General features: G+C 37.4%; 1 protein-coding gene across 2 annotated transcripts in view; it reads left to right on the top strand.

The window, feature by feature from the left end:
- The window catches only part of SMARCC1 (SWI/SNF related, matrix associated, actin dependent regulator of chromatin subfamily c member 1), a 172,249-nt gene that overhangs the window by 57,848 nt on the left and 86,915 nt on the right, over positions 1-27,486 (top strand). For both annotated transcript variants that reach the window (XM_049863561.1, XM_049863560.1), the window contains exons 7-11: positions 6,568-6,637; positions 17,004-17,079; positions 20,459-20,584; positions 22,472-22,593; positions 26,719-26,843. In XM_049863561.1, coding sequence (XP_049719518.1) covers positions 6,568-6,637; positions 17,004-17,079; positions 20,459-20,584; positions 22,472-22,593; positions 26,719-26,843 — 519 coding nt within the window. The remainder of the gene's footprint in view (positions 1-6,567; positions 6,638-17,003; positions 17,080-20,458; positions 20,585-22,471; positions 22,594-26,718; positions 26,844-27,486) is intronic.

The raw sequence follows: 27,486 nt of genomic DNA, 5'->3' as shown, positions 1-27,486 counted from the left end.
AAACATGAGTGGTTACATAGAATACTCAAAAAGAATTTGCAGAACAAAACTATTAAAAGTGAATTTAACAAGGTTTTTAGGTGTAAGGTCAGTATAAAATGATGTATTTCTGTTTAGTAACAGCAAATAGAAAATGGAATTGAACGGATAGCATTTGCAGAAGGACCTGTCGATCTGTTTCTAAAAAAATTGGCCAGTGAAAACCTTATGAAGAGCAGCAAAACATTTTCTGATATAATGCAGGAAAATGAGCCTCTCAGGTTGGAAGGCAGTCCAAATGCAGCTGGGGAAGAGCTGCCTCATCAAAGTAGAGTAGATTTTAATGACATGGATGGAGCTAAGCTTTCGAGATCTTCATTTGCTGATGTAGCACAACTCAAAATGAGAAGGAACAGCTGCAAACATCCATTAATCAGAATGTGGAATGTATAAAATATGAAATCGTCAGAAATGAAATGGAACGCATAAATATCGATATCCTAGGCATTGGTGAGCTGAAACGGACTGGTACTGGCCATTTTGAATCGGACAATCATGTGGTCTGCTACGCCAGGAATGACAAATTGAAGAGGAGCAGTGTCAAATTCGTCCAAAAGAACATTTCAGGATCTGTTCTGAAGTACAACAGTGTCAGTGATGGGATAATATCCATATGCCTATAATTTATTCAGGAAACCCTGGTGGCATAGTGGTTAAAAGCTACAGCTGTGAACCGCAAGGTCAGCAGTTCAAATCCACCAGGAGCTCCTTGGAAACCCTATGGGGCGGCAGTTCTGCTCTGTCACGTAGGGTTGCTATGAGTCAGAAGCGACTCGATGGCAACGGGTTTGGTTTTTTTTTGTTTTATAGTTTATTGAATCTGTATGCTAAGCAAATAATCTGAGACTCTGGACTGTATGAAGAACAGCGCACTGGGATTGGAGGATTGAAGGAAGACTCATTAACCACCTGCGTTCTGCAGATGGCACAACCTTGCTTGCTGAAAGTGAGGCACTTACTGATGAAGATCAAAGACCACAGCCTTCGGTATGGATTACATTTCAACATAAAGCAAAAATCCTCACAACTGGACCAATAAGCAACATCATGATAAATGGAGAAGAGATTGAAGTTGTCAAGGATTTCATTTTACTTGGATCTACGGTCACCACCAATGGAATCAGCAGTCAAGAAGTCAGACAGTGCTTTGCATGCATTGGGTAAATCTGCTGTAAAAGACCTCCTCAAATTGTTAAAAAGCTAAGATGTCGCTTTAGGGACTACAGTGCACCTGACCCAAGCCATGGTATTTTCAGTTGCCTGAAAATATGCATGTGAAAGCTGCACATTGAATCAAGAAGTCAGAAGAAGAATCGATGCCTTTGAATTATGGTGTTGGTGAAGAATGTCGAATTTACCATGGACTGACATAAGAATACACAAATCTGCGTTGGAAGAAGTACCGCTAGAATGCTCCTTGGAAGCAAGGATTCTTATGTACTTTGTTCATGTCATGAGGAGGGACCATGCTTGTTAAAGCAGAGGGTCAGCAAAAAAGAGGAAGACCCTCAGTGAGATGCACTGACAAACAGTGGCTGCAGCAATGGGCTCAAACATAGCACCAGCTGTGAGGATGGCACAGGACTGGGCCGTGTTTTGTTCTGCTCTATGTAGAATCGTTATGAGTCGGAACTGACTTGATGGCACCTAACAACAAGAGTGATTCTAATGAAAGATGTACATAAATTTTAATAAAGAACTGTCTTATGTTATTGATAGAAATTAAAGAACACCTAAGGGATATAACATTCTTATGGAATTAAAAGTCAATATTTTAATGAAATCTTCCCAAATTGATCAGTATATTCAATGCATGGATGTGTGTGTGTGTATAATTTGACAGTTGATTCTAATATATAGTTGGAAATGCATAGCGCCAAGAATAGCCAGTTCACATTTAAGATATGTAGGTGAGAACACTTGCTTTATTGAATATCAAGAACTATTATAAAACTACATTAATTAAAATAGTGTGATATTGGCAGAGGATTAATGGAACAGAATAGAGAGGCCAGAAACAGATCTGCTCACATACAGATGCTTAATTTACAATGTAAGTGGTGGGGAAGGAAGACTGTTTTTAGTAAAATGTTATTGGGTCAGTTGGAGAATAAAATTTGATCTCTTACAAGTTTAAAATGTCTAGGTCATAAGTTAACCGTATACTTAAACATTTTGAGTTACTGCTAGACTGTTTCGCAAAGTGGCTACAACCATTTTACATTCTTACTAACAGTGTATGAGGTTCTAGTTTGTCTACTTCCTTATCAACACTTGATTTTTTTTTTTAATAAAATTTTATTAGGTTTTTGGTGAAAGTTTACATAGTAAGTTAGGTTTCCATGTGACAATTTTCACACATGTTGTTCAGTGACAGTTCCTTTTTAATAGCATGTGAACATTCTCTTTTATTGTGTTCTAGTTGTTCCATTTCCATTGGTCTAGTTTCCCTGCCCCCTTGTCATCTTTGCTTTAGAGTAATTGCTGGCCTTTTAGTCTCATACCAGACCAAAAAAACCAAACCCACTGCCGTCGAGTCAATTCCGACTCATAGCGACCCTATAGGACAGAGTAGAACTGCTGCATAGAGTTTCCAAGGAGCGCCTGGTGGATTCGAACTGCCAACCTTTTGGTTAGCAGCCACAGCACTTAGTCACTACGCCACCAGGGTTTCCTAGTTTCATACAGATAGTTTTTTTCAGTAGAGCACCATTCTTATGGGAAGTATCCTTTATTTTGTATGCCACTCTGCTCTGTCCCTAGAAGGTGATCCTGTGGTATTTTTTTTGTTGATTTGCTGTCCTTTTGATTATATCCATCCTAGTGGGTGTCAAGTGATATCCTAGTGGTTTTAGTTTGCATTTTTCTAATTGGTGCTGATGTCTAGCATCTTTTCATGTGCTTATTGATCAGTTTATCTTTTTTAGAGAAATGTCTGCTTAGATCTTTTTGCCCATATTCTAGTTGGGTTATGTCTTATTAAGTTGTAAGAGTTCTTTATATGTTCTGGATACTGGTTCCTTATTAGAGATATGATTTATAAATATTTTTTCCAGTTTCATGGATTGTCTTTTCACTGTCTTGATAGTTTTTTGAAGCAGACAAGTTTTTACTTTGAGAGTATCCTGGGTAGTGGATTTAAGAGATCATTGCCTAGTACAAGGAAGGCCATGAAGATTATGTCTAGGTTTTCTTCTAACAGTTTTATAGTTTTAGTGCTTACATTTGGATCTTTTCATCCTCAATTTTGATAGCTGGAAATTTGATTTTATTTGTAATGGTTATAATTTTAACTCTATGATTGTTCTGTAAAGTGTGAAACCTCACCCTGCCTCTATAATTGAGTGTTTCCTCAACCCTTATCCTGTTGTGTAATAGCAGCTGGTTTCCACTAGATGGAAGTGGCGTATAGTTGAGTATGTTAGAATACTAATTTTCTTGTTGGCTATCTCTTGTTTCTCCAGTATGGAGAACTTTTAGAATTCTGGACTTTTTCAAAGAACTACCTTTTGCGTATGATTAGAACTGTAATTGTTACATCTAGTAGCTACTTGGTGATTCCTTCCTTATTCTTGCTAATTTTGCTATTCTCATTTGTGTAATATAGCTTCGTTTACTACATACTGATGCTTGCTTGGTATTGGTATCAGTAGTCAAAGTAAGGAGATAGCATGTAAATTCAATTTTTAATATGTTTAACAAAAAACTATTTTTTATATGAGACGTGGTTCTACACGTTACAGAATTTACATTAGAGGAAATGGCTATCAGGCAAATGTCGACTCTCTACAAAGCCCTGAGCTAGACCCCTTACACGTACACATTTTGGTTAAGTGTGCAGGTGATGGCAATACTAACTACAGTACATTAAAGGCCATGCTATATATAATACCCTTGAAAATTTAACATGCCTTTGATGAAGATTTAATATTTAAAGTAATGGGCCTTACAGTATTAGTAAGATTTGTGAGTATGGCATGTGTGTTAGTTTCCTAAGGATCCTATAACAAAATACCACAAAGTGAGTGGCTTATAACAACAGGAATTTATTATCTCGTTGTTGAGAAGGCTAGTTTTCTGAATTCAGGGTGTTGGCAGGGCCATTTTCTCTCCAAAGGCTCTAAGTTAAGATTCTTTCTTGACCCTTCTGACTTCTGGCAGCCCAGGCATTTCTTGGCATTCCTTGGCATCCCTAGGCTTACCCATTAATTTTCCTGTGGCCATCTTCCCCATCTGTCTCTGTGTCTCTTCTCTTTTATAGGGACACCACTCCGATGGAATTAGTACCCATCCTACTCTAGTTGGAGCCCTGGTGGTACGGTGGTTAAGAGCGCGACTGCTAACTAAAAGGCTGGCAGTTCGAATCTACCAGTTGCCCCTTGAAAACTGCAGAGGACAGTTCTGCTGTATCCTATACGATCGCTAAACCAAAAACCTGTTGTCGTCAAGTTGATTCCAACTCGTATCCACTCTATAGGACAGCAGAACTGGCCCATAGGGTTTCTGAGGAACAGCTGGTGGGCCCTAACTGCAGACCTTTTGGTTAGCAGCCAAGCTCTTAACCACTGTGCCACCAGGGCCCTTTAGGGTCGCTATGAGTTAGAGTTGACTTAATGGAAACAGGGCCTACTCTAGTTTAACCTCATGTTAACTTAAATGATAATGTCTTCAAATACCCTATTTCCAAACAAGGTCACCTTCACAGGTACCAGGGGTTAAAGACTTCAACATATCTTTTTAGGAGGCACACTTCGGTTCATAACAGTCAGCCCTTAAAAAAAGCCCTTAGGACCCCCAAAATTCAGGTCCTCTCAGCATCTCAAAAATCTTAACCCATTCCAACATCAGTTCTGTTATAGGTCCAAAATCTCATCTCCTACATCGTGTAAATTAGGTATGGTTGTGTTCCCGTCTTGGTCAAAATTCCTCTCCATCTGTAGACCTGTGAAACCTAGAATAGAACTTACCTGCTTGTACAATATAATGGTGGAACAGGCATATTATGGAAACCCCTATTCCAAAAGAGAGAAATTTGAGGCACCAAAATGGCCATGGGTCCCAAGCAAGTCTGAAATCCAGCAGGGCAGATTTTTAGATTTCAGAGTTTGAGAATCCTCCCTAACTGGATAGTTTGTCCTTTGTGTCCACTGAGGTGGCACCCCCCACCCCCTGGAGGAAATAGGCTCTCCCCCTATAACCTCTGGACCTCTGCCCTCTGGATCTGTGGTGGCAGCAGAGTTCCACCAGTCTCCATACCAACTGCAGGGTCACCCTCCCTTTTCTTGAAGGATAACAGATGTTGTGCCTGCCTTCTTTAGTTAGCATAATACTTTCAGAGTTCATCGCTATGAGTCAGAACCAACTCAGTGACAATAGCAGCACTCAGTGCCAGAATCTCTATATCAAAGTTAACTGTGGTTAGGATGGATATTCTTTTTTTCTTTCCCCCCTTAAAGCTATTCAGTCTTTGAAGATAGATTCAGTAAAGAGCTAAGATACTGGAAAGGTTGGTTTTACAGAGTGGGTTCTGAGATGCCCACTGGCCCCTTCTCATATTTTCCTCAGCCGCATCAGGATATCAGATTAAGGAATGGATCTGAGGCTTTCACTTTTACCTTCTTTCAAGATTGTAAGGGGAGAAGTAGGGTGCTTTAAAAAGAGCACTGGCAGGTGGACTTCATGGCTTTAGTCTGTGAAGCTGGGGCTGTTTCATGTTGAAACTGGCACTGAAAAGTCTATGAGCTGATTTTCCTTAGTTTTGGTATTTTGTCGTTTCATGGATTTCAAGGAGCCTACTTCAGAACTTCCCTGTTACTGATAGGACCACATTTTCTAATCTGAATTAAGACTAGCAAAGAAAAAAACCCATGATAATTAGTGCCGAAATGTGGAGTTAATTCATCTTATTAGTTAAAGTCAATAAGAATCGTTTGATCATGTAATTTGAAATCTGAAAGAAAAATAACTATAGCATGTAATCACATTGTTTACATTCATGTTGGGAGGATTAAATTAATAAGTATGAGGCAATTAAAGAGTAATAAAAATAGTGTTATTGGTGTAAAAGCCTTGATGTAGTGCTATAAAGTGCTGTAGAATACCAGAGAAAATGAACCTGGAGGAAGCAGAGTAGCCAGTTAAGCTTCATCAAGGAGATGAGGTATGACTTACATCTCGAAAGATGTATAAATTGTGAAGCCTACGTGGGAAATGAGGCAGTAAAGAATATAGTGATTGTGGTAAAAGAGAGAACAAAGCAGACAGACAGGTGAGCGGGAGAGGAGCATTTTGACTATAGTGGGCAGTTGGTTTTGCCACAGCGATGGATCATAGGTCTGGAATCTAGAAAGCAGTACACAGGCTGAGAAATTTCCCCCGAATATGATAGGTAGTGCTCAATTACCTATCCAATTTCCTGCCAATTGGTGAACTGAAAAGTTTGTCTGAAGTAAAAATTAAAGCTGTATAATAGTTTACTATTCATTTATTTGTCAATTCAACTAAAGTGTTTTTGTTTTTCCCTTTCAGAAGAGTGGTTGAGACCGGTGATGAGAAAAGATAAGCAGGTGCTAGTACACTGGGGCTTTTATCCAGACAGGTAATGTTGATGTGTTTTGAGATCTGGTACAAGTATTTTTGTCAAAGAAAACTAAAATTATTTTATATATATAATTTCATTTTATGAGTAGTGACAACTTTGTTGATTTGTGTGATATCAGTCATTTTCATATTTTATTGATTATTTCATTGACTGTTTTCTTATTTTAATTATGGAATTCAGTGACATCACATGGCTTTATTTATCTAATAAACTTGTATCTTGGCTACATTTCCCAAAGGATTCCTTTAATATGGAAGTAGTCTGATAATTTAGATTTGTTTCCTTCAAGAAGTTGAAAAACAAAATTTTTTTCTGTAGTGTTAAGACTGGTTGGTTTTATTTGTTTTTAACCCTTAATTATCTGTTAGTTGTAGTCATGCTAGACTGTTCAGAGTGAAACAATTTATGTCTAAAATGAATTTTTTCTTCTTGGCAGAAATTTGTTTCTGTAGTACTATTGCTGGTTTTATATATCATAACTCATAATGTGTTTTAGTGTCTAAAATATGAATAAGGAATATTATAAATAAGAGCTAGATGTTAGTGAGAATGGTGGTCCTTACTGAGTTAATATTATGCCTGCATAGGGTATGAGGAATAGGACAGGCCTTCCACGTTTCATGTTCCCAAATTTATACTAGGGTTCCTTTGCTGTTCATTTCACTGTTGTCAAATGGAGATTCTCTTCATTGTGAGCTTTTCAGATCAGCCCAGTCTTCTTTCACCTCCATCCCCATTCACTTCTCGCCTTCCCATATTATTGGAAGCAAATCCCAAGGATATCATTTCAGTCATAAATATTTTAGCATGTATTTCTAAAAGATAAGTTTTCTTAAAGAAAAAAAAGTAACCATAACATCATTGTAAAACTTAAAATCAATAGTTTCTCGGTATCGAATACTTAGTTGTTCAAATTTCCAGTTGTCATATAAATGATACATTTTATTAACTGATTTTTATTTGAAGTAGAATTCGTTGATAGAGTTCTTAAGTACTTTTTAATTTATAGGTCCTCTATCTCTTTCCCCTCTGTTGCAATTTATTATTTAAGAAACCAGACTGCTTGTCCCGTAGAGTTTAGTAGAGTTTTGGATTTTTGTTTCTTTGTTTGCATCACTGTGGTGTATTTTAACAGGTTTTGCTGTAATTTTTGTTCGTTTGTAATGGTAGTCGGCTTTAGAGATTGATCAGATTCCAGTTCGGTTTTGGAGAGTGATAAGACTGTCGCATAGGTGTGTGTTCTTCCATCAAGAGATACATAATGTCTCCACATTATTTTTCAGTTAATCTATTAGAGTAGCTTTGTTTTTCTTGTAAATGTATTTTTAAAAGAAGGAAATACAAGTTCAGATAATGTTGAAAGTGTAAGAGCGTATGCCCAGTCTTTATGCAGATTAATTAGACCCAAATTAAGTCAGCTTGGTAAACAACCTCTTCTGAACTATAACTGACAACTTTAAATGAACTAACCGTTTTTTAAAAGGAGCAGTTGAGTAAATCCTTTGCATAAAACTTCCTAGTAACAAAGCTTTAAGGCATTAAACAAACTGTTCCATATTATAGGAACTACTACAGGAAAGCACTTTGCCCCTCGAAACACTTTAGATGGAAACTCAATGACGAGACCTCCATAAATATAAGATTGATATAATTTTATATCAGACACTCTAGCCTGTATGCTAACCTTCTACTTAGTTATGCTGGCTCAGGTCTTGACTTCTTAAGAGGCCTTGTTAGTTCAGTTTCTTCATTAACTATGGCCTTTGCCCTGTACTACATATGTTACATTTTCTAATTGAGCCTTTCAACAAAAACGAATATAAGGTTATCACTTTTTTCCTCTTCACCACTGTAATCTTTATTTGGTATACGTAATTAATTGGTAAAGAAATTTTTTTCTCCCAGCTCACGTTTAAGTGTTCTAGAAAATTCGATGTGATGTAACATGATGTTATACGCTATTGATTCTGACACATAGCGACCCTATAGGACAAAGTAGAACCCCCTCATAGGGTTTCCTGGGCTGTAATCTTCACAGAAGCAGATTGCCAGGTCTTTTCTCCTGTGGAGCTGCTTGAGATTTGCTTCCAATAAAACTTTTACCAGTGTGTTAGTAATAGATGTGTAGAGCTGTGCTGGTTGGAAATGCTTTTGAGCTGACTTCTGAGTAGTGGCTAATAAGAAGCCAATGCTTATTACCATATTCTTGTTTCATTTAGATGTCACTTGGTTTTATAATAGCTTATCAGCCAGTATAGTGGCATTAACAGAATTTTTATTTGGTAGATAATTTTATGTTTATTGCACAATTGCAGAGGGAGTAGGGGGAGTGATTTAGTTTTATATCAATGAACTGAACTTCACTGAGACGACCTTTGAGCACAGAGATGTGAAGAAGTGAAGGAGTGAGCCATATGGGTATTTGGGGAATGGGGGCACTCCAGGCAGAAGGGAGCAGCATGTGCAAAGGAAATGAGGCAGCAGCTGCCTTGCATCTTGGAAGAATGCCACTAAAGCCCAAGCGTCTGGAGTAACATGAGTGAAGACAGCACAGTAGGAGATGGGGTCAGAGCTACAGGCATAGGATCCGATCTAGAGGCCTTGGCAAGCCACTGTAATGATTTTGACTTTCACTCTGACTTAGGTGGGGGCCTTTGGGGGGTTTTGAGCAGAGGAGTGATGTGGTCTGACTTCATTTTCTAAAGGGTCAGCCTGGGTGATTTGTGAAAATTAACTCTAGAGGCCAAAAGCAAAAGCAGGGGAACCAGTAAGCAGAATCAAGGAGGTGAGAAATAGATCCTGGACATATTTGAAGGTAGAGCTGGTAGAATCTGCTGATGGTTTGGCTATAGGATGGAATTAAAAGTCAAGTCAAGGGCGGAGCCAAGATGGCGGACTAGGCAGACGCTACCTCGGATCCCTCTTACAACAAAGACTCGGAAAAACAAGTGAATCGATCACATACATGACAATCTACGAACCTTGAACAACAAACACAGATTTAGAGATGGAGAACGAACTAATACGGGGAAGCAGCGATTGTTTCCAGAGCCTGGAGCCAGCGTACCAGTCAGGTACGGCACAAGCACAGAGAGCTGCTCCACCCCCCTGAACTAACCCCGGGAGGGGGACCAGCCGGTTCCACGGGCGGCGTGGGATGCAGCTGGTAGGAGAAGTCCCTGGGAGGCAGTGACTGGTCTTGGAGCAGAAAGAGCAGCGTCCGAGCCAGGGAACCGTCCTGCAGGGATTTGGACTGGACCCAGGCGGCTTCATTAACATCCGAATAGCCTGAGCCAGAGGAAGAACTCTGATAGGGACCTGACTGCGTTTTTTTTTAGCGGATTTCCTGGAAAAACTAGTTTCCCAGTGATGGCGCGGAGACAACAATCCATATCAAACCACTTAAAGAAGCAGACCATGACAGCTTCTCCAACCCCCCAAACAAAAGAATCAAAATCTTCCCCAAATGAAGATACAATCTTGGACTTATCAGATACAGAATATAAAAAACTAATTTACAGAATGCTTAATGATATCACAAATGAAATTAGGATAACTGCAGAAAAAGCCAAGGAACACACTGATAAAACTGTTGAAGAACTCAAAAAGATTATTCAAGAACATACTGGAAAAATTAATAAGTTGCAAGAATCCATAGAGAGACAACATGTAGAAATCCAAAAGATTAACAATAAAATAACAGAATTAGACAACGCACTAGGAAGTCAGAGGAGCAGACTCGAGCAATTAGAATGCAGACTGGGACATCTGGACGACCAGGGAATCAACACCAACATAGCTGAAAAAAAATCAGATAAAAGAATTAAAAAAAATGAAGAAACCCTAAGAATTATGTGGGACTCTATCAAGAAGGATAACCTGCGGGTGATTGGAGTCCCAGAACAGGGAGGGGGGACAGAAAACACAGAGAAAATAGTTGAAGAACTCCTGACACAAAACTTCCCTGACATCATGAAAGACGAAAGGATAGCTATCCAAGATGCTCATCGAACCCCATTTAAGATTGATCCAAAAAGAAAAACACCAAGACATATTATCATCAAACTCACCAAAACCAAAGATAAACAGAAAATTTTAAAAGCAGCCAGGGAGAAAAGAAAGGTTTCCTTCAAGGGAGAATCAATAAGAATAAGTTCAGACTACTCAGCAGAAACCATGCAGGCAAGAAGGGAATGGGACGATATATACAGAACACTGAAGGAGAAAAACTGCCAGCCAAGGATCATATATCCAGCAAAACTCTCTCTGAAATACGAAGGCGAAATTAAGATATTTACAGACAAACACAAGTTTAGAGAATTTGCAAAAACCAAACCAAAGCTACAAGAAATACTAAAGGATATTGTTTGGTCAGAGAACCAATAATATCAGATATCAGCACAACACAAGGTCACAAAACAGAACATCCTGATATCAACTCAAATAGGGAAATCACAAAAACAAACAAATTAAGATTAATTAAAAAAAATAAATAAATACACATAACAGGGAATCATGGAAGTCAATAGGTAAAAGATCACAATAATCAAAAGGAGGGACTAAATACAGGAGGCATTGAACTGCCATATGGAGAGTGATACAAGGCGATATAGAAGGATACAAGTTAGGTTTTTACTTAGAAAAATAGGGGTAAATAATAAGGTAACCACAAAAAGGTATAACAACTCTATAACTCAAGATAAAAACCAAGAAAAACGTAACAACTGAACTAACATAAAGTCAAGCACTATGAAAATGAGGATCTCACAATTTACTAAGAAAAACGCCTCAGCACAAAAAAGTATGTGGAAAAATGAAATTGTCAACAACACACATAAAAAGGCATCAAAATGACAGCACTAAAAACTTATTTATCTATAATTACCCTGAATGTAAATGGACTAAATGCACCAATAAAGAGACAGAGAGTCACAGACTGGATAAAGAAACACTATCCGTCTATATGCTGCCTACAAGAGACACACCTTAGACTTAGAGACACAAACAAACTAAAACTCAAAGGATGGAAAAAAGTATATCAAGCAAACAATAAGCAAAAAAGAAGAGGAGTAGCAATATTAATTTCTGACAAAATAGACTTTAGACTTAAATCCACCACAAAGGATAAAGAAGGACACTATATAATGATAAAAGGGACAATTGATCAGGAAGACATAACCATATTAAATATTTATGCACCCAATGACAGGGCTGCAAGATACATAAATCAAATTTTAACAGAACTGAAAAGCGAGATAGATACCTCCACAATTATAGTAGGAGACTTTAACACACCACTTTCGGAGAAGGACAGGACATCCAGTAAGAAGCTCAACAGAGACACGGAAGATCTAATTACAACAATCAACCAACTTGACCTCATCGACTTATACAGAACTCTCCACCCAACTGCTGCAAAATATACTTTTTTTTCTAGCGCACATGGAACATTCTCTAGAATAGACCACATATTAGGTCATAAAACAAACCTTTGCAGAGTCCAAAACATCGAAATATTACAAAGCATCTTCTCAGACCACAAGGCAATAAAACTAGAGATCAATAACAGAAAAACTAGGGAAAAGAAATCAAATACTTGGAAACTGAACAATACCCTCCTGAAAAAAGACTGGGTTATAGAAGACATCAAGGAGGGAATAAGGAAATTCTTAGAAAGCAACGAGAATGAAAATGCTTCCTATCAAAACCTCTGGGACACAGCAAAAGCAGTGCTCAGAGGCCAATTTATATCAATAAATGCACACATACAAAAAGAAGAAAGAGCCAAAATCAGAGAACTGTCCCTACAACTTGAACAAATAGAAAGTGAGCAACAAAAGAATCCATCAGGCACCAGAAGAAAACGAGTAATAAAAATTAGAGCTGAACTAAATGAATTAGAGAACAGAAAAACCATTGAAAGAATTAACAAAACCAAAAGCTGGTTCTTTGAAAAAATTAACAAAATTGATAAACCATTGGCTAGACTGACTAAAGAAATACAGGAAAGGAAACAAATAACCCGAATAAGAAATGAGAAGGACCACATCACAACAGAACCAAATGAAATTAAAAGAATCATTTCAGATTATTATGAAAAATTGTACTCTAACAAATTTGAAAACCTAGAAGAAATGGATGAATTCCTGGAAAAACACTACCTACCTAAACTAACACATTCAGAAGTAGAAGAACTAAATAGACCCATAACAAAAAAAGAGATTGAAACGGTAATCAAAAAACTCCCAACAAAAAAAAGCCCTGGCCTGGACGGCTTCACTGCAGAATTCTACCAAACTTTCAGAGAAGAGTTAACACCACTACTACTAAAGGTATTCCAAAGCATAGAAAATGACGGAATACTACCCAACTCATTCTATGATGCCACCATCTCCCTGATACCAAAACCAGGTAAAGACATTACAAAAAAAGAAAATTATAGACCTATATCCCTCATGAACATTGATGCAAAAATCCTCAACAAAATTCTAGCCAATAGAATCCAACAACACATCAAAAAAATAATTCACCCTGATCAAGTGGGATTTATACCAGGTATGCAAGGCTGGTTTAATATCAGAAAAACCATTAATGTAATCCATCACATAAATAAAACAAAAGACAAAAACCACATGATCTTATCAATTGATGCAGAAAAGGCATTTGACAAAGTCCAACACCCATTCATGATAAAAACTCTTACCAAAATAGGAATTGAAGATAAATTCCTCAACATAATAAAGGGCATCTATGCAAAGCCAACAGCCAATATCACTCTAAATGGAGAGAACCTGAAAGCATTTCCCTTGAGAACGGGAACCAGACAAGGATGCCCTTTATCACCGCTCTTATTCCTTATTCAACATCGTGCTAGAAGTCCTAGCCAGGGCAGTTAGGCTAGACAAAGAAATAAAAGGTATCCGGATTGGCAAGGAAGAAGTAAAGTTATCACTATTTGCAGATGACATGATTATATACACAGAAAACCCTAAGGAATCCTCCAGAAAACTACTGAAACTAATAGAAGAGTTTGGCAGAGTCTCAGGTTATAAAATAAACATACAAAAATCACTTGGATTCCTCTACATGAACAAAAAGAACACCGAAGAGGAAATCACCAAATCAATACCATTCACAGTAGCCCCCAAGAAGATAAGATACTTAGGAATAAATCTTACCAAGGATGTAAAAGACCTATACAAAGAAAACTACAAAGCTCTACTACAAGCAATTCAAAAGGACATACTTAAGTGGAAAAACATACCCTGCTCATGGATAGGAAGACTTAACATAGTAAAAATGTCTATTCTACCAAAAGCCATCTATACATTTAACGCACTTCCGATGCAAATTCCAATGTCATATTTTAAGGGGATAGAGAAACAAATCACCAATTTCATATGGAAGGGAAAGAATCCCCGGATAAGCAAAGCACTACTGAAAAAGAAGAAGAAAGTGGGAGGCCTCACCTTACCTGACTTCAGAACCTGCTATACAGCCACAGTAGTCAAAACAGCCTGGTATTGGTACAACAACAGACACATAGACCAATGGAACAGAATTGAGAACCCAGACATAGATCCATCCACGTATGAGCAGCTGATATTTGACAAAGGACCAGTGTCAATTAACTGGGGAAAAGATAGCCTTTTTAACAAATGGTGCTGGCATAACTGGATATCCATTTGCAAAAAAATGAAACAGGACCCACACCTCACACCATGCACAAAAACTAACTCCAAGTGGATCAAAGACCTAAACATAAAGACTAAAACGATAAAGATCATGGAAGAAAAAATTGGGACAACCCTAGGAGCCCTAATACAAGGTATAAACAGAATACAAAACATTACCAAAAATGATGAAGAGAAACTTGATAACTGGGAGCTCCTAAAAATCAAACACCTATGCTCATCTAAAGGCTTCTCCAAAAGAGTAAAAAGACCACCTACAGACTGGGAAAGAATTTTCAGCTATGACATCTCCGACCAGCGCCTGATCTCTAAAATCTACATGATTCTCTCAAAACTCAACCACAAAAAGACAAACAACCCAATCAAGAAGTGGGCAAAGGATATGAACACACATTTCACTAAAGAAGATATTCAGGCAGCCAACAGATACATGAGAAAATGCTCTCGATCATTAGCCATTAGAGAAATGCAAATTAAAACTACGATGAGATTCCATCTCACACCAGCAAGGCTGGCATTAATCCAAAAAACACAAAATAATAAATGTTGGAGAGGCTGTGGAGAGATTGGAACTCTCATACACTGCTGGTGGGAATGTAAAATGGTACAACCACTTTGGAAATCCATCTGGCGTTATCTTAAACAGTTAGAAATAGAACTACCATACAACCCAGAAATCCCACTCCTAGGAATATACCCTAGAGATACAAGAGCCTTCATACAAACAGATATATGCACACCCATGTTTATTGCAGCTCTGTTTACAATAGCAAAAAGTTGGAAGCAACCAAGGTGTCCATCTACGGATGAATGGGTAAATAAATTGTGGTATATTCACACAATGGAATACTACGCATCGATAAAGAACAGTGACGAATCTCTGAAACATTTCATAACATGGAGGAACCTGGAAGGCATTATGCTGAGCGAAATGAGTCAGAGGCAAAAGGACAAATATTGTATAAGACCACTATTATAAGATCGTGAGAAATAGTAAACCTGAGAAGAACACATACTTTTGTGGTTACGAGGAGGGGAGGGAGGGAGGGTGGGAGAGGGTTTTTTATTGATTAATCAGTAGATAAGAACTGCTTTAGGTGAAGGGAAAGACAACACTCAATACATGGAAGGTCAGCTCAATTGGACTGGACCAAAAGCAAAGAAGTTTCCGGGATAAAATGAATGCTTCAAAGGCCAGGGGAGCAAGTGCGGGGGTCTGGGGAACATGGTTTGCGGGGACTTCTAAGTCAATTGGCAAAATAATTCTATTATGAAATCATTCTGCATCCCACTTTGAAATGTGGCGTCTGGGGTCTTAAATGCTAACAAGCGGCCATCTAAGATGCAGCAATTGGTCTCAACCCACCTGGAGCAAAGGAAAAGGAAGAACACCAAGACCACACGACAACTAAGAGCCCAAGAGACAGAAAGGGCCACATGAACCAGAGACCTACATCATCCTGAGACCAGAAGAACTAGTTGGTGCCCGGCCACAATCGATGACTGCCCTGACAGGGAGCACAGCAGAGGACCCCTGAGGGAGCAGGAGATCAGTGGGATACAGACCCCAAATTCTCATAAAAAGACCAAACTTAATGGTCTGACTGAGACTGGAGGAATCCCGGCGGCCATGCTCCCCAGACCTTCAGTTGACACAGGACAGGAACCATTCCCGAAGACAACTCATCAGACGTGAAAGGGACTGGTCAGCGGGTGGGAGAGAGACGCTGATGAAGAGTGAGCCAATTATATCAGGTGGACACTTGAGATTGTGTTGGCAACTCTTGTCTGGAGGGGGGATGGGAGGATAGAGAGAGAGGGAAGCCGGCAAAATTGTCAAGAAAGGAGAGACTGAAAGGGCTGACTCAAGAGGGGGAGAGCAAGTGGGAGTAGGGAGTGAGATGTATGTAAACTTATATGTGACAGACTGATTGGATTTGTAAACGTTCACTTGAAGCTTAATAAAAGTTATTAAAAAAAAAAAAAAAAGTCAAGTATGTCTCCAGTTTTGACCTGAGGAACTGGAATGATGGAGTTGGCATTGAGTGAAATGGGGGTGATTGACTAGAGCATACTGATGAGGGGCAAGGTGGCATTACATGTTGGTTTTTAAATGTCTTTGGTTTCACAGGCTTATTAGACATACAAGAAGGGGGATGTGGAATTGGCCTCTGGATTCATGAGTCCAAAATTCAGAGAAGAGGGCAGATAGAAGTTGTCAGTATATAAGTGAAGACATAGGACTGAATGAGATTACCAAAAGAATGAGTAGATAAGAAGGGGGATCATCAAAAAACTGAGCTCTCGGGCCCTCCCGTGTTGAAGCAGTTTGGAGAAGAGGAGAAACTGGCGATGGAGGCTGAGGAAAGACTAGAAGGAACACCAGGTGTGATAGTCCCAGTGGGGGAAGTGCTTCAAGGAGAGAGTGGTCAACTGTTTAAAATTCTGTGTGTAGATTAAATGAGGTTTGAACTTTGGGTTTAGCATTGTGAAGGGTACGGATGACCTACAGAAGCTTTTTCTTAGCAGAGTGATAGAGACGAAAGTGTCTGATAACTTGCCCAGGTCCTAATAGTATTTCTAAAGTGTATCTTTAATATTTGATAAAAGCCTTTTCATGAATGAACTTGGGTTCTAATTTGTTTTTCCTTTTTTCATTTCCTTTATAGCTATGATACTTGGGTCCACAGCAGCGATGTTGATGCTGAAATAGAAGATCCACCGATTCCAGAAAAACCTTGGAAGGTGAATCGTCCTTTTCTAAAAAAAAAACTTTATCCTGATAAAACTCAGTAACTCTTGTTCGCAACAGTATTTTAAGGAATTACAGAATGATGGCTTCTGTTTCTTATCATCCATTTGAGAGATACTCACAAGCATGAAGACATCATTATCTAGGTCTGAAGTGAAATGTCTCCAGTGATATTTGAGGGGACTCCAAAGCCAAGTCGTATTGTGGTGTGAGATAGTTGAGAGAAGAGTGTGAAGTGAGGAATGGAGTTGAACATAATTGATAGTGTCATGAAGGGAAATAAATTTTAAAGTTGTAAGAAAAATACAAAGTACTACTTTTATACCCCAAATTTGGAGACATTTTAAAAAATGTCTGAAAAGTTTCCCAAATTCTTAATATTTCATTCATGAAATTCATTCTTGAAACAATATTATTATCTACTTAACTATAACGCCCATATTCCAATTCCACCAGTTATCTCAGTAATATCCTTTATAGTAAGTATTCCCCTGATCCAGCCTAGTATCGTGTGTACCATTTAGTTGTCAGGTTTCTTTAGTCTGAAACAGTTCTTCAGCCTTTCTTTATCTTCTGTGACACTGGCATTTTTAGGCCAGTTTTTTAGAATTTCTCCAAATTTGGGTTTGTGTGAAAATTTGAACTGGACATCTTTTTCTGTATTTTAAAAAACAACATACGTATTTTGCTGTGAAAAATACACCATTTAATTTTTAAAATTAAATTGTGAATATTAGTGATCTTTATAAAATACATGGTAATAAAGGATTACAGTAAAGCAAACACAGTGGAGAGTTCCCACCACTGTCTCAGTGAAAAAGAAATTAGCATTCACTTTGAGGCAATTGTGTTTATCCTTTGCCGTGCCCTCTCAGAGGTAAACCTTATCCTAAATGTTCTGCTCATCTTTTTCTCCGTGAAATTTTACTGCATGTGTGTGTGTACCTGCACAGATACTTTTCAGTTTTATCATCAGTAGGAACACACTGTATTTTTTTGTGACTTGCAGTTTTTTTCTACATTATATTCCTGAGATTTCATCCATATTATAGGGCGTAGTAGTATAAATAATCTTCTATGTAAATATACCACAGCATATCCATTGTAATGTTGATGGGCGTGTGGTCATTTCCACTTCAGGGTATTGTAAACAATGCTGCTGTGAACTTTCTTGAACATACCTCTTATTTTACATGCTCATAGACAATGCAAACATTCACCTTTCTAAACAATGCCGTGTTTTCAAAATTGATTGTTAAAATTCATTTTGCCAGCAGTACACACGTTTTCTGGTTGCTCCTCATCTTTTCCAATGCTTGCAATTTCTTGACTTTGTAGTACTTGCCTACGTCTAGTGGGTGTAAAGTGGCATCTCCCTGTGGTTTTAATTTGTATTTCTCTTATTACTAAGTAGCTGTACAATCTTTTCACGAATTCTTTGACCTTTGGTATTTTCTCTTCTGTGAAGTGCCTATTCTCATCTTGTGCTCATTTTTCCATTGCATTGTCTTTTATTGGTAGGAGTTCTTTATATATTCTGCGTATTAATCTGTTGCCAGTTATATGTACTAAAAATTCATTTTCCTAGTTTGTAGCTTGTCTTTTTGTTTTCTAATCCTGAGGTCATCAGGATAATCTCCTACACCACCTATTTTTAGTTTTATAGTATAGATTTTTAATTTTTAAATATTGTATGATGTAGGAGATTTAATTTTCTTCCTCCATGTGGTGGTAGAGCAACTAATTGTCCTTTGAAGGAGGAAAAATACTGAAACTGAGCTTCTTTCCTCACTGCTAGTCTGTCACAAGTAAATTTTCTATATGTGTAGTAATTTGTTTCTGGACTCTATTATGTGTTTCTTTTTCCATTTTTGTTGTTGAGAATATATACAGCAAAACATATACCAATTCGACAGTTTCTACATGTACCGTTTAGTGACATTGATTATTTTCTTCAAGTTGTGCAGCCATTCTCACCCTCCTTTTCTGAGTTGCTCCTCCCTCATTAACATAAACTTGCTGCCACCTAAGGTTCCTGTCTAATCTTTCGCGTTGCTGTTGTCAATTTGATCCCATATAGTTCTGTTTTTGACATGTAGATAGCTCAATTTTGGCATATAGTATTCTTCCATACTGTATATGCATATGTATGTACACACATATGTACATAATACATATAGTACGTTGATAGCACAATTTTTGACATATAGTGTACTCCTCAGTAAATGTTGAGTAGACACACGAGAATGGATAACATTGTGTTAACTGCATATTGGCCTAGTATTGTGTATTATTGTTTTATTGGTATTAATATTGAATGTATTCTTTATATTTGTTTACTGACTGCATTTACTCTTTAGTAAAATTCCTTCATAAGCTTTGCTCCGTGTCGTTTAATAGTTACATGATTGACTGTGGAACCAAGACTGCCTTGTTTAAATCTTAGACCCACCGTTTTCTAGCTGAGTAACTCACCACATTTCTTTGATTCTAACGTATATTTTTTCAGATTTTAATATATCTGAAATCAAGTTTTGTTTATAGCTGAGTTGCATCTTACAGTTAAGGTTGGCAACTTTGTTTTTGTGTTAGTGCTACATAAAATAATGATGTATATTCATTGATCTGATTTCTTAGATTTATGGTAAGTGCTGTATGGAGCTGATAGTAATACATTTCTAACATGATAGTTGAATGTTAAATGAGTTAAGGCAGGAAATAGGCTGACATATCCTCAGTATTAAATAGATGTTAGCTGCATTATCATTGTTATTGTCATTCTCGTTAATTGAATGACTATTGGGTCTTCATTATTTTGTTACTAATATAAGGGAGCTTTTAAAGTAAATGTAACTTCCTTTGTTGGAAGTATTCTTCAGTCTCTTTTTTTGTCCTGTTCGTTTTAAATATACTTAGATATATAAAAGTATTTTTTTCCTATTATTTCAAGGTGTATGAAGTTGCCTCATTTTTTAGATGTATTAAATGTTCAGTTCCATTGTTTCTAGTTATTCTACAATTTGATATTTAAAAAAAAAAACATTATTTACTGTGAATTCCGAAGCTGTATTTAGTTTAAAAGCTCTTGTAGAGTCTGATTTCTTGGCATGGTATTCTCGTTCCTGAGGTGTATCTTCCTATGCAGTAGGTACTTCCTTACTCTCTCTGCGCATAAAAAACAGGGAATAAAAATTAGGAATGGTTAAGTTGCCACTAACATATCATCACTGGTCTTAATGTTTTTAATCTGTTTTTTTGCAGTTGAAGCTTTGAAAATCATAAACCAGCTTCTTCCCTTTGTAATACTTTGGCGTATTAAAACCCCGAATGACTATTATTTATGTTTACGTTCCTGCTTTGATGTGTTCTTAGGTTCATGCGAAATGGATTCTGGACACTGATGTTTTCAATGAATGGATGAATGAAGAGGATTATGAGGTGGATGAGAACAGGAAGCCCGTGAGTTTTCGGCAGCGAATTTCAACAAAGAATGAAGAGGTATTTGCTTTGGCATCGTTTTTCTCCACTAGTTCTTATTTTGTCTTGGCTTAAATGTTACTGAATCTTCATTGATAAATTCCAAATTGCATTGGCCATTGCGTATATGTAAAGGTTACTAAATGGTTGTAACCAGTCCCAAAAACGGGCATAAAAATCTCACAGGATCATTAAGATTTAAAATCGCCCAAGTAGTATGGCAGTGGTACAGCTGACTTTATTCTCTATATCTGAGTTTTAGTTTTGTATACTAAATATCATCACAGCCTAATTTTATTTAGCTGTTGGTTTGTTTTAATGTTTTTTAATAACTTTGTTAACGTACTGACAGGAGTTAGTACAAAGTACAGGGCTTAAAGATCTCAGTTACAGTTCAGTCTTTTTTTGATCCTTAGTGTTCTGTAATCCTTTAAGAAGTCACACTACTTAGATATTTATCCATAATTCCTTATAACCTGTGACTTGTGAGGTAGGTGTGTCACTGGGGAAGGACCTGAGTCTGAAGAGAGAGCTTAGACGTGTTAGTGTTGAGTTTGTGGCAGCTTTAGAAAGAGATCGATGATTTTAAAGTCCTATTTATTGGGAACACTTAAAATTTTTGTCAGTTGTTTTTTGTTTTAGTTTTTTGACACGTCTTTGAGACAGAGTTTTTTTTCTAACCCTTACCTTAGAGAATATAGTTCTTTCGTACCTATTTTCAGCCCTGTTACTCTGCTACTAAAACTTCTTTGTGACTGTATGAATGTTCTTCATTTTGTTTTGGAGTTTGACTCTTCAAACATTTTTGTTTTAACCTTCCCTGGCAGATATGCATATACATTTAATTTCCTTTCATGCATTTCAAAGCAAGCCTTTTATGTCATTAGGAATATTCTTATTTTCATATCACATTGTTAAAATGGCTATTCATATTTATCCCTATCCAGACTTAGATGATTTGTTTATTTATTTATTTACTAATTTATTTTTAGGAGTGCTATGTCAAAATTGATTTGATACTCCCTTTTAAAATTTAACTTCAAACTTACTATGCTACTCATAGGAGCATGTGGCTTAGATTTTTTTGAGCTGTACTTACAGACTTGCATGATGCCTCAGTTTTCCAATTTGTTACCACAGTTACTGAAAACAAACAGATAATTATAAGAGATAGTGAGGGTACCAGAGGCACTTAATGTTTGTTTGGTGTTCTAATCTCTGGGTTTTTTGGGGGGAGGCACCTCATAATGCTTTTAAGGTATTTTTTTTCTTCGTTATGGTTGGTTTGTTAAATTGGTAGTTGTTATGTACGTGGTAAGTTTTTTGTATTGATATTGTATCCTGCATCTTTTTAAAAGTTTTTAAAAGGTCAAATTGTTCTTTTTGTATGTGGGTTCTTCGAGTTTTTTTTTTTTTTTTTAATGTAAGCATGTACATTTACAGGTAGAAATAGTTGTCTTTTATATCTTTTGTGTCTCATTACCGCTTCTATTCTTATTGATGAGTTAGGAGTAGTTTCTATAGCAGTACATTTTTATAAGATCATTCAGCCCATCTTTGTATTTCATCTCTTTAATGGAATGTTTCCCATTTTTCCAGTAGTTACTGAAAATGCTTTTCCTATCCTGGAAAGACAGAATGTATATGGGGTTTTTGTTGTGCAGGTTTTCACATGTCTGTGTTAAGGCATGGGTTGAATACCTGTGGATCAGTGCTGGTATTTCCACTGGGCATGCATCACCTTCAATGTCAGTGTCATGATTGTGGTCTACACTGCTGCCTTTCATTTGCTCTGAGCTAGTGGATATGGTGCCCTTTATTTGTGGAAACTCACGATTGGACAAGGTTTGTAGAAACTGAGGAGTGGGCAAAGCTGGTTGATATTTATTTCCGTTTACTTTCTCCTAGCCAGTCCGAAGTCCAGAGAGAAGAGATAGAAAAGCGGCGGCTAATGCTCGAAAAAGGAAACATTCACCTTCCCCACCCCCTCCCACACCTGCAGAATCGAGGAAGAAGAGTGGGAAAAAAGGGTAAGAACTGTAACGTGATTCAAAAGGCAGAAAACAAATTCCAAAGACTTTCCAGATTTTTACACTTACACTGGAAGTTTTACTTAATGTAAGTGAACTTCTTTGGCTCACATTGAGAAACCTTTTGCTTTGATAGCTTACCTTGTAATAGGTTGTTGTGCTTGTCAGGCATCTTATGTTGTGTTTTTAATTAAAAAAAATACAATCACTCTGAATTCAGTATTTTTTCTGTCTCTAAATGTATATCCAGAAGCGTGGCTGGTAAGAGACCTAGAAACTGTATCCACCATAGTTAGTGTCTGTCTCTCTAATTTTACCCCTGTCCTTGTTTGTGATCAAAAGGACACGTGGAACAGGTGAACCTACTAGTTGATGTTCTACAAAGTGCAGAAGGGTAATACTGTGTTGTATTTAGCAAACGGTGGAGAGTATGGCTTCTGTCAAATAATGAGACTTTAAAGCCCTTGTAAAGTGCCTAGCTTGAAGTAGATGTTTATAAATGGTACCTACTTAATAATTTATTATTCTGTGGTTAGTAGATGCATAATAATTTCAGAGTTACCTAACTCAGTCTTTTTTTTAAGAAGTACAAAACTATTTATAATAGTTTAATGTTTAATTTTTACTTATCACGGAAAAATGCTCCCTGAGAAACATTGGAAAATAAGAGTGTATTATCATTAGTTGATTCCAACTCATGACAACCTCACGTGTGCAGAGTAGAATTGCTCCGTAGGGTTTTCAAGACTGTGACCTTTCAGAAGCAGATGGCCAGGCCTGTCTCCCGAGGCTTCTTTGGGTGGGTTTGAAGGCCAGTGTTTCAGGTAGTCGTCAAGGACTTAACTGTTTGTGCTACCTAAGGAGTTCTAAAAGAGTATTTGTTGTTGTTGTTGAGTGCCTTTGAGTCAGTGTCAACTCACAGAGACCTTACCTGACAGAGCAGAATTCTGTTACAGGGTGTTCATGGCTGTAATCCTTTTTTAATATTTTCCTGTGCTTCAGGAGAAATTTTACATAGCAAATCTGGCTCCCGTTTAACAATTTTAATACAGATTGTTCCGTGACATTGGTTACAGTTTTCACCATGTATCAACATTCTCATTATTTCCATTGTTTGTTTTGTTTCCATTTATCTAGTGTCCCCTCCCCTCCTTCCCTTCCAGTCTTTGCTTCTGGGTTAATGCTGAATATTTGGTCTCATACAGTTGATTATTTAATTTAAGGCAACACATTACTTATAGGTGATATTGCTTATTTCATAAACCAATCAATTATTTAGGTGACCTCCAGAAATAGCTTCAGTTCTGAGTTCAGAAAGTACCATTGGGCAATAATCTCAGGGGTTCCTCTAGTCTCTATCGGTCCAGTGGGTCTAGCCTTGTTTTAGGAATTTGAATTTTGTTCTACATCTTTCTCCCATTCTACCTGGGACCTTCTATTGTGTCCCTGGTCAGAACAGTTGATAGTAGAAGCCAACGGATGTATCTTTTTTTTTTTTTTAACTTTTATTGTGCTTTAAGTGAAAGTTTACAAATCAAGTCAGTCTCTCATACAAAAATTTATGTACTCCTAGTTGCTCTCCTTCTAGTGAGACAGCACACTCCTTCTCTCCACTCTGTTTTCGTGTCCATTGAGGCAGCTTCGGACCCCCTCTGCCCTCTCATCTCCCCTCCAGACAGGAGCTGCCCACATAGTCTAATGTGTCTGCTTGATGCAAGAAGTTCACTCCTCCCAAGAATATGCCTCAAATCATGTTATTCTCTGAAGCGTATAGTTATCAGAAGCGTTCTAGTCGTGCGGGAAGCCTTTAGAAAAGTTTCAGAACCTCTTGTCTTACAGATAGTATTACTGAGCCAGTTGTAGTCATTGAAAACATTGTGTTTTGTGGAGCCAGATGCATTATGACATAAATATAAAAATTAAGGAGCAAAAATGGATTTTTCTTTACATATTATGGAGGGTAACATTATTCCTTGAATTTCTGATAGTGAATCTTGCTATCGCTGTTAAGAGATTTCAGAACTAGCAGAGATCCTTGTGAGGGAAAGCCATAACAACTTTTCCTGGGCTTGAAATAAGATTTGCTGCTGTTCCATTTGGGAGCTGAGATGGGGCGCCAGGGCCCTGGCGTCAGCTGAACCGGTGTGTGGTACCCGGGAGGCCCACAGTGGTGTAAAACTCACTGACGTGCGCGTGCGCTGTAACGGGACGCTTCTGCTTTGTGATGACGAGAGCAAAGCTCGTTTTAACTTTCCTCTTAGAATCCCGTATTTAACCAAATCATGCTGAAATCTGTTTTCCTTAAGTTTGTTTTATTTATCTTCCCTGCATCTTATCTTTTCTTTTTGAAAGTATTTATCTCTCCTCCCCCTTTAGCTTTATAGGCTTTTAAAAATCATCATGTAGTTTTTATTTTAAATAAATATTTTACTCTATTTACCTCATCTTAATCTTACCAATACGTCATCTCTGTTTTAGAAAAAAACATTGAGCATTCTCTGCAGTGTGAGGGCTTAGGATGGTCCCAGCACTCAGATTGGGTCAGCTCTCTCCGTGCCCACCCTTACCTGTAAATGCACTATAGATTTTTACCCATTCCTTCCCAAAACAAGTTTGTTTTTTTTTTTTTTTTGACTTATGCCTCTATGCTTTTACTTTTCCTCCTGAAATACTACCTACCGTATTTTTATGCAAATAATGCGTGCCTTCTATGTTTGTCAACTGTGCCCTCTCCCCACTAGGTGTTTTTGTAAGCGCTGCTATGCCAATTTATTTTTGTAGGTTGCTGTAAAAAAATTAGCCTCGTGCACTTATGAAAATAAGCTCGCTGGGGGGAGGGTGTGATTGGGAAACAGATGTAGAAGGCAGGTGTAATTTGCATCAAAATACGTTATTCCTTAGCGAATCGTTTCTCAGCTTTCAAGATGAGTTCAAAATTTACCTTCAGATTTGACTCTTACTCCAAAACAGAGTTTATTATTCTCGGAGCTGTATTTTATTGGTACTTTTATTCATTTCTCAGTGTTGGTATTCATTATGTGAGGTATTTGATGCTTTCTGTTTTTATATCTCTTGTAATTCCTCAAGGTGAGGAACTGTTCTCATTCTCCTTTGAAGCCTAGTATGCTTTGTGGTGTGTAATAGTTTCAAAAGTTACTATCTGTTCAGTTGAATTTTTAGTGAAAGAGTAATGGTAGTTTTTACAAAAAGGAAGAGTACCGTACTAATTGATACTATATACACTTGCAGTTCTCGATATTTGGATGATACAGAGAGCTGGGAAAATATGGTTCCTGCATATCTTTGAGGAAATTTCTTATGTGATGATTTTTTTTTGATCTTGGTTTCAGAGTTGAGAGAAAAGCGAATATGCCATCTTTCCTTAGCATGGTTATAACACTAATTTATTAGTGTAATTACACTAATTTAAGCCACCTTTAGGATACAGTCTCCAGTTCCAATAGTTGGATTTCTGTGTCCATTTCTTATGTCCAATATCTTTTATTTTTCTTTTTGACTTGTTAGATATAATTTGGAGAGTGTGTCACATTTGTTTTATTTCTGTTTATCTTTTAAAATGATTACGAATATAGAGTTCTTACAATAATGAAGGAATAGCTTTAGAAATTGTTTGCCGAAAGTAGCTGTCATTTAGCCAACCCATTGCAGTTGAGTAGACTCAGACTCATGGTGACTCCCTGTGTTACAGAACATAGAACAGCTCCATAGGGTTTTCTTGACTGTAATCTGTATGGAAGCAGTTTTGTAGTACTGCTGTGTGGGCTTGAACCTCTAACCTTTAGATTAGAAGCCAATCACAGTCTGCTGTGCCACCCAGGGACTGGAATAGGCAGCTATATGGAGACCAAAGTTTATCAGTGGTTACTGGGAGTGGGGGTGTGTGTAGGTCATCGCTTAGGAAGCATTCAGTTCATGGTGCTGGAAAATTGCAAGAGATACTGGTCATGGTTACACAATACGGTTAATGTAATTGATGTCACTAAATTATACAAGTGAAAAACATTAAATTGGCACTTGTGTTATATATATTTTTACAACAGTAAGAAAGGAGGGGGTTTGCTCTAATCAGTCTTGTTTATATTTTATATGTCTTATATGTTTTAGCCAAGCCAGTCTTTATGGGAAGCGCAGAAGTCAGAAAGAGGAAGAAGAGCAAGAAGATCTTACCAAGGACATGGAAGACCCAACACCTGTACCCAACATAGAGGAGGTGGTACTTCCCAAAAATGGTTTGTATTCTCCCACGTACGCATGTCTTATGTTGTTAGACATGATTTCATCATTCTCAGCAATGCCATGGGATGGTTCAGTTTTATGTTCTGGGCCCACTATTCTCAGCTTTCAAATATGACTAGATCTCTGCCTTTTAAGGCTGACTTTTAAAAAATTCCCCATTCCCAGTCTTTTGATGCACTGTGTTATTTGTTTATTGAGAAAACTCAGTGTGACCAAAAAGTTTGCTAAATTTTTTGTTTTTTAAATCCCAGCAAAATCAATATACTTGCGATAAAGGAGAATATGTATCTGTGTACAATTCTACCTATTAAACCTCTGTCATTGCTTTATGTGAATGTAAATTTGAAGACCTCTAGTAATGAATTTTGTAGGTTAAGTGTGATAAACCTAAATGATTGGTGATGAAACTTCTGGAGTAACTTCTATTCATGGTAGTGAAGCTCAAAAAAAAAAAACCCAGTGAAGCCCAAAATATACTTTATATATTCATAAAATTCTTTGGTTCTTAAATGTTTCTGCCCTCAGTGAGCCAGTGATTAAATTTTTAAAAATAAGCTCTAACATACTTTAACGGGAAAAGGAATATAACAAGCATCTCGTTCATCCTCTCTCCCCTGTTTTGGAGTAACTCAGACA

The sequence above is a fragment of the Elephas maximus genome, chromosome 20 (genome assembly GCF_024166365.1).
Source record: "Elephas maximus indicus isolate mEleMax1 chromosome 20, mEleMax1 primary haplotype, whole genome shotgun sequence".
NCBI lineage: Eukaryota > Metazoa > Chordata > Mammalia > Proboscidea > Elephantidae > Elephas > Elephas maximus.
This window is presented reverse-complemented; position numbering and strand designations above follow the sequence as displayed.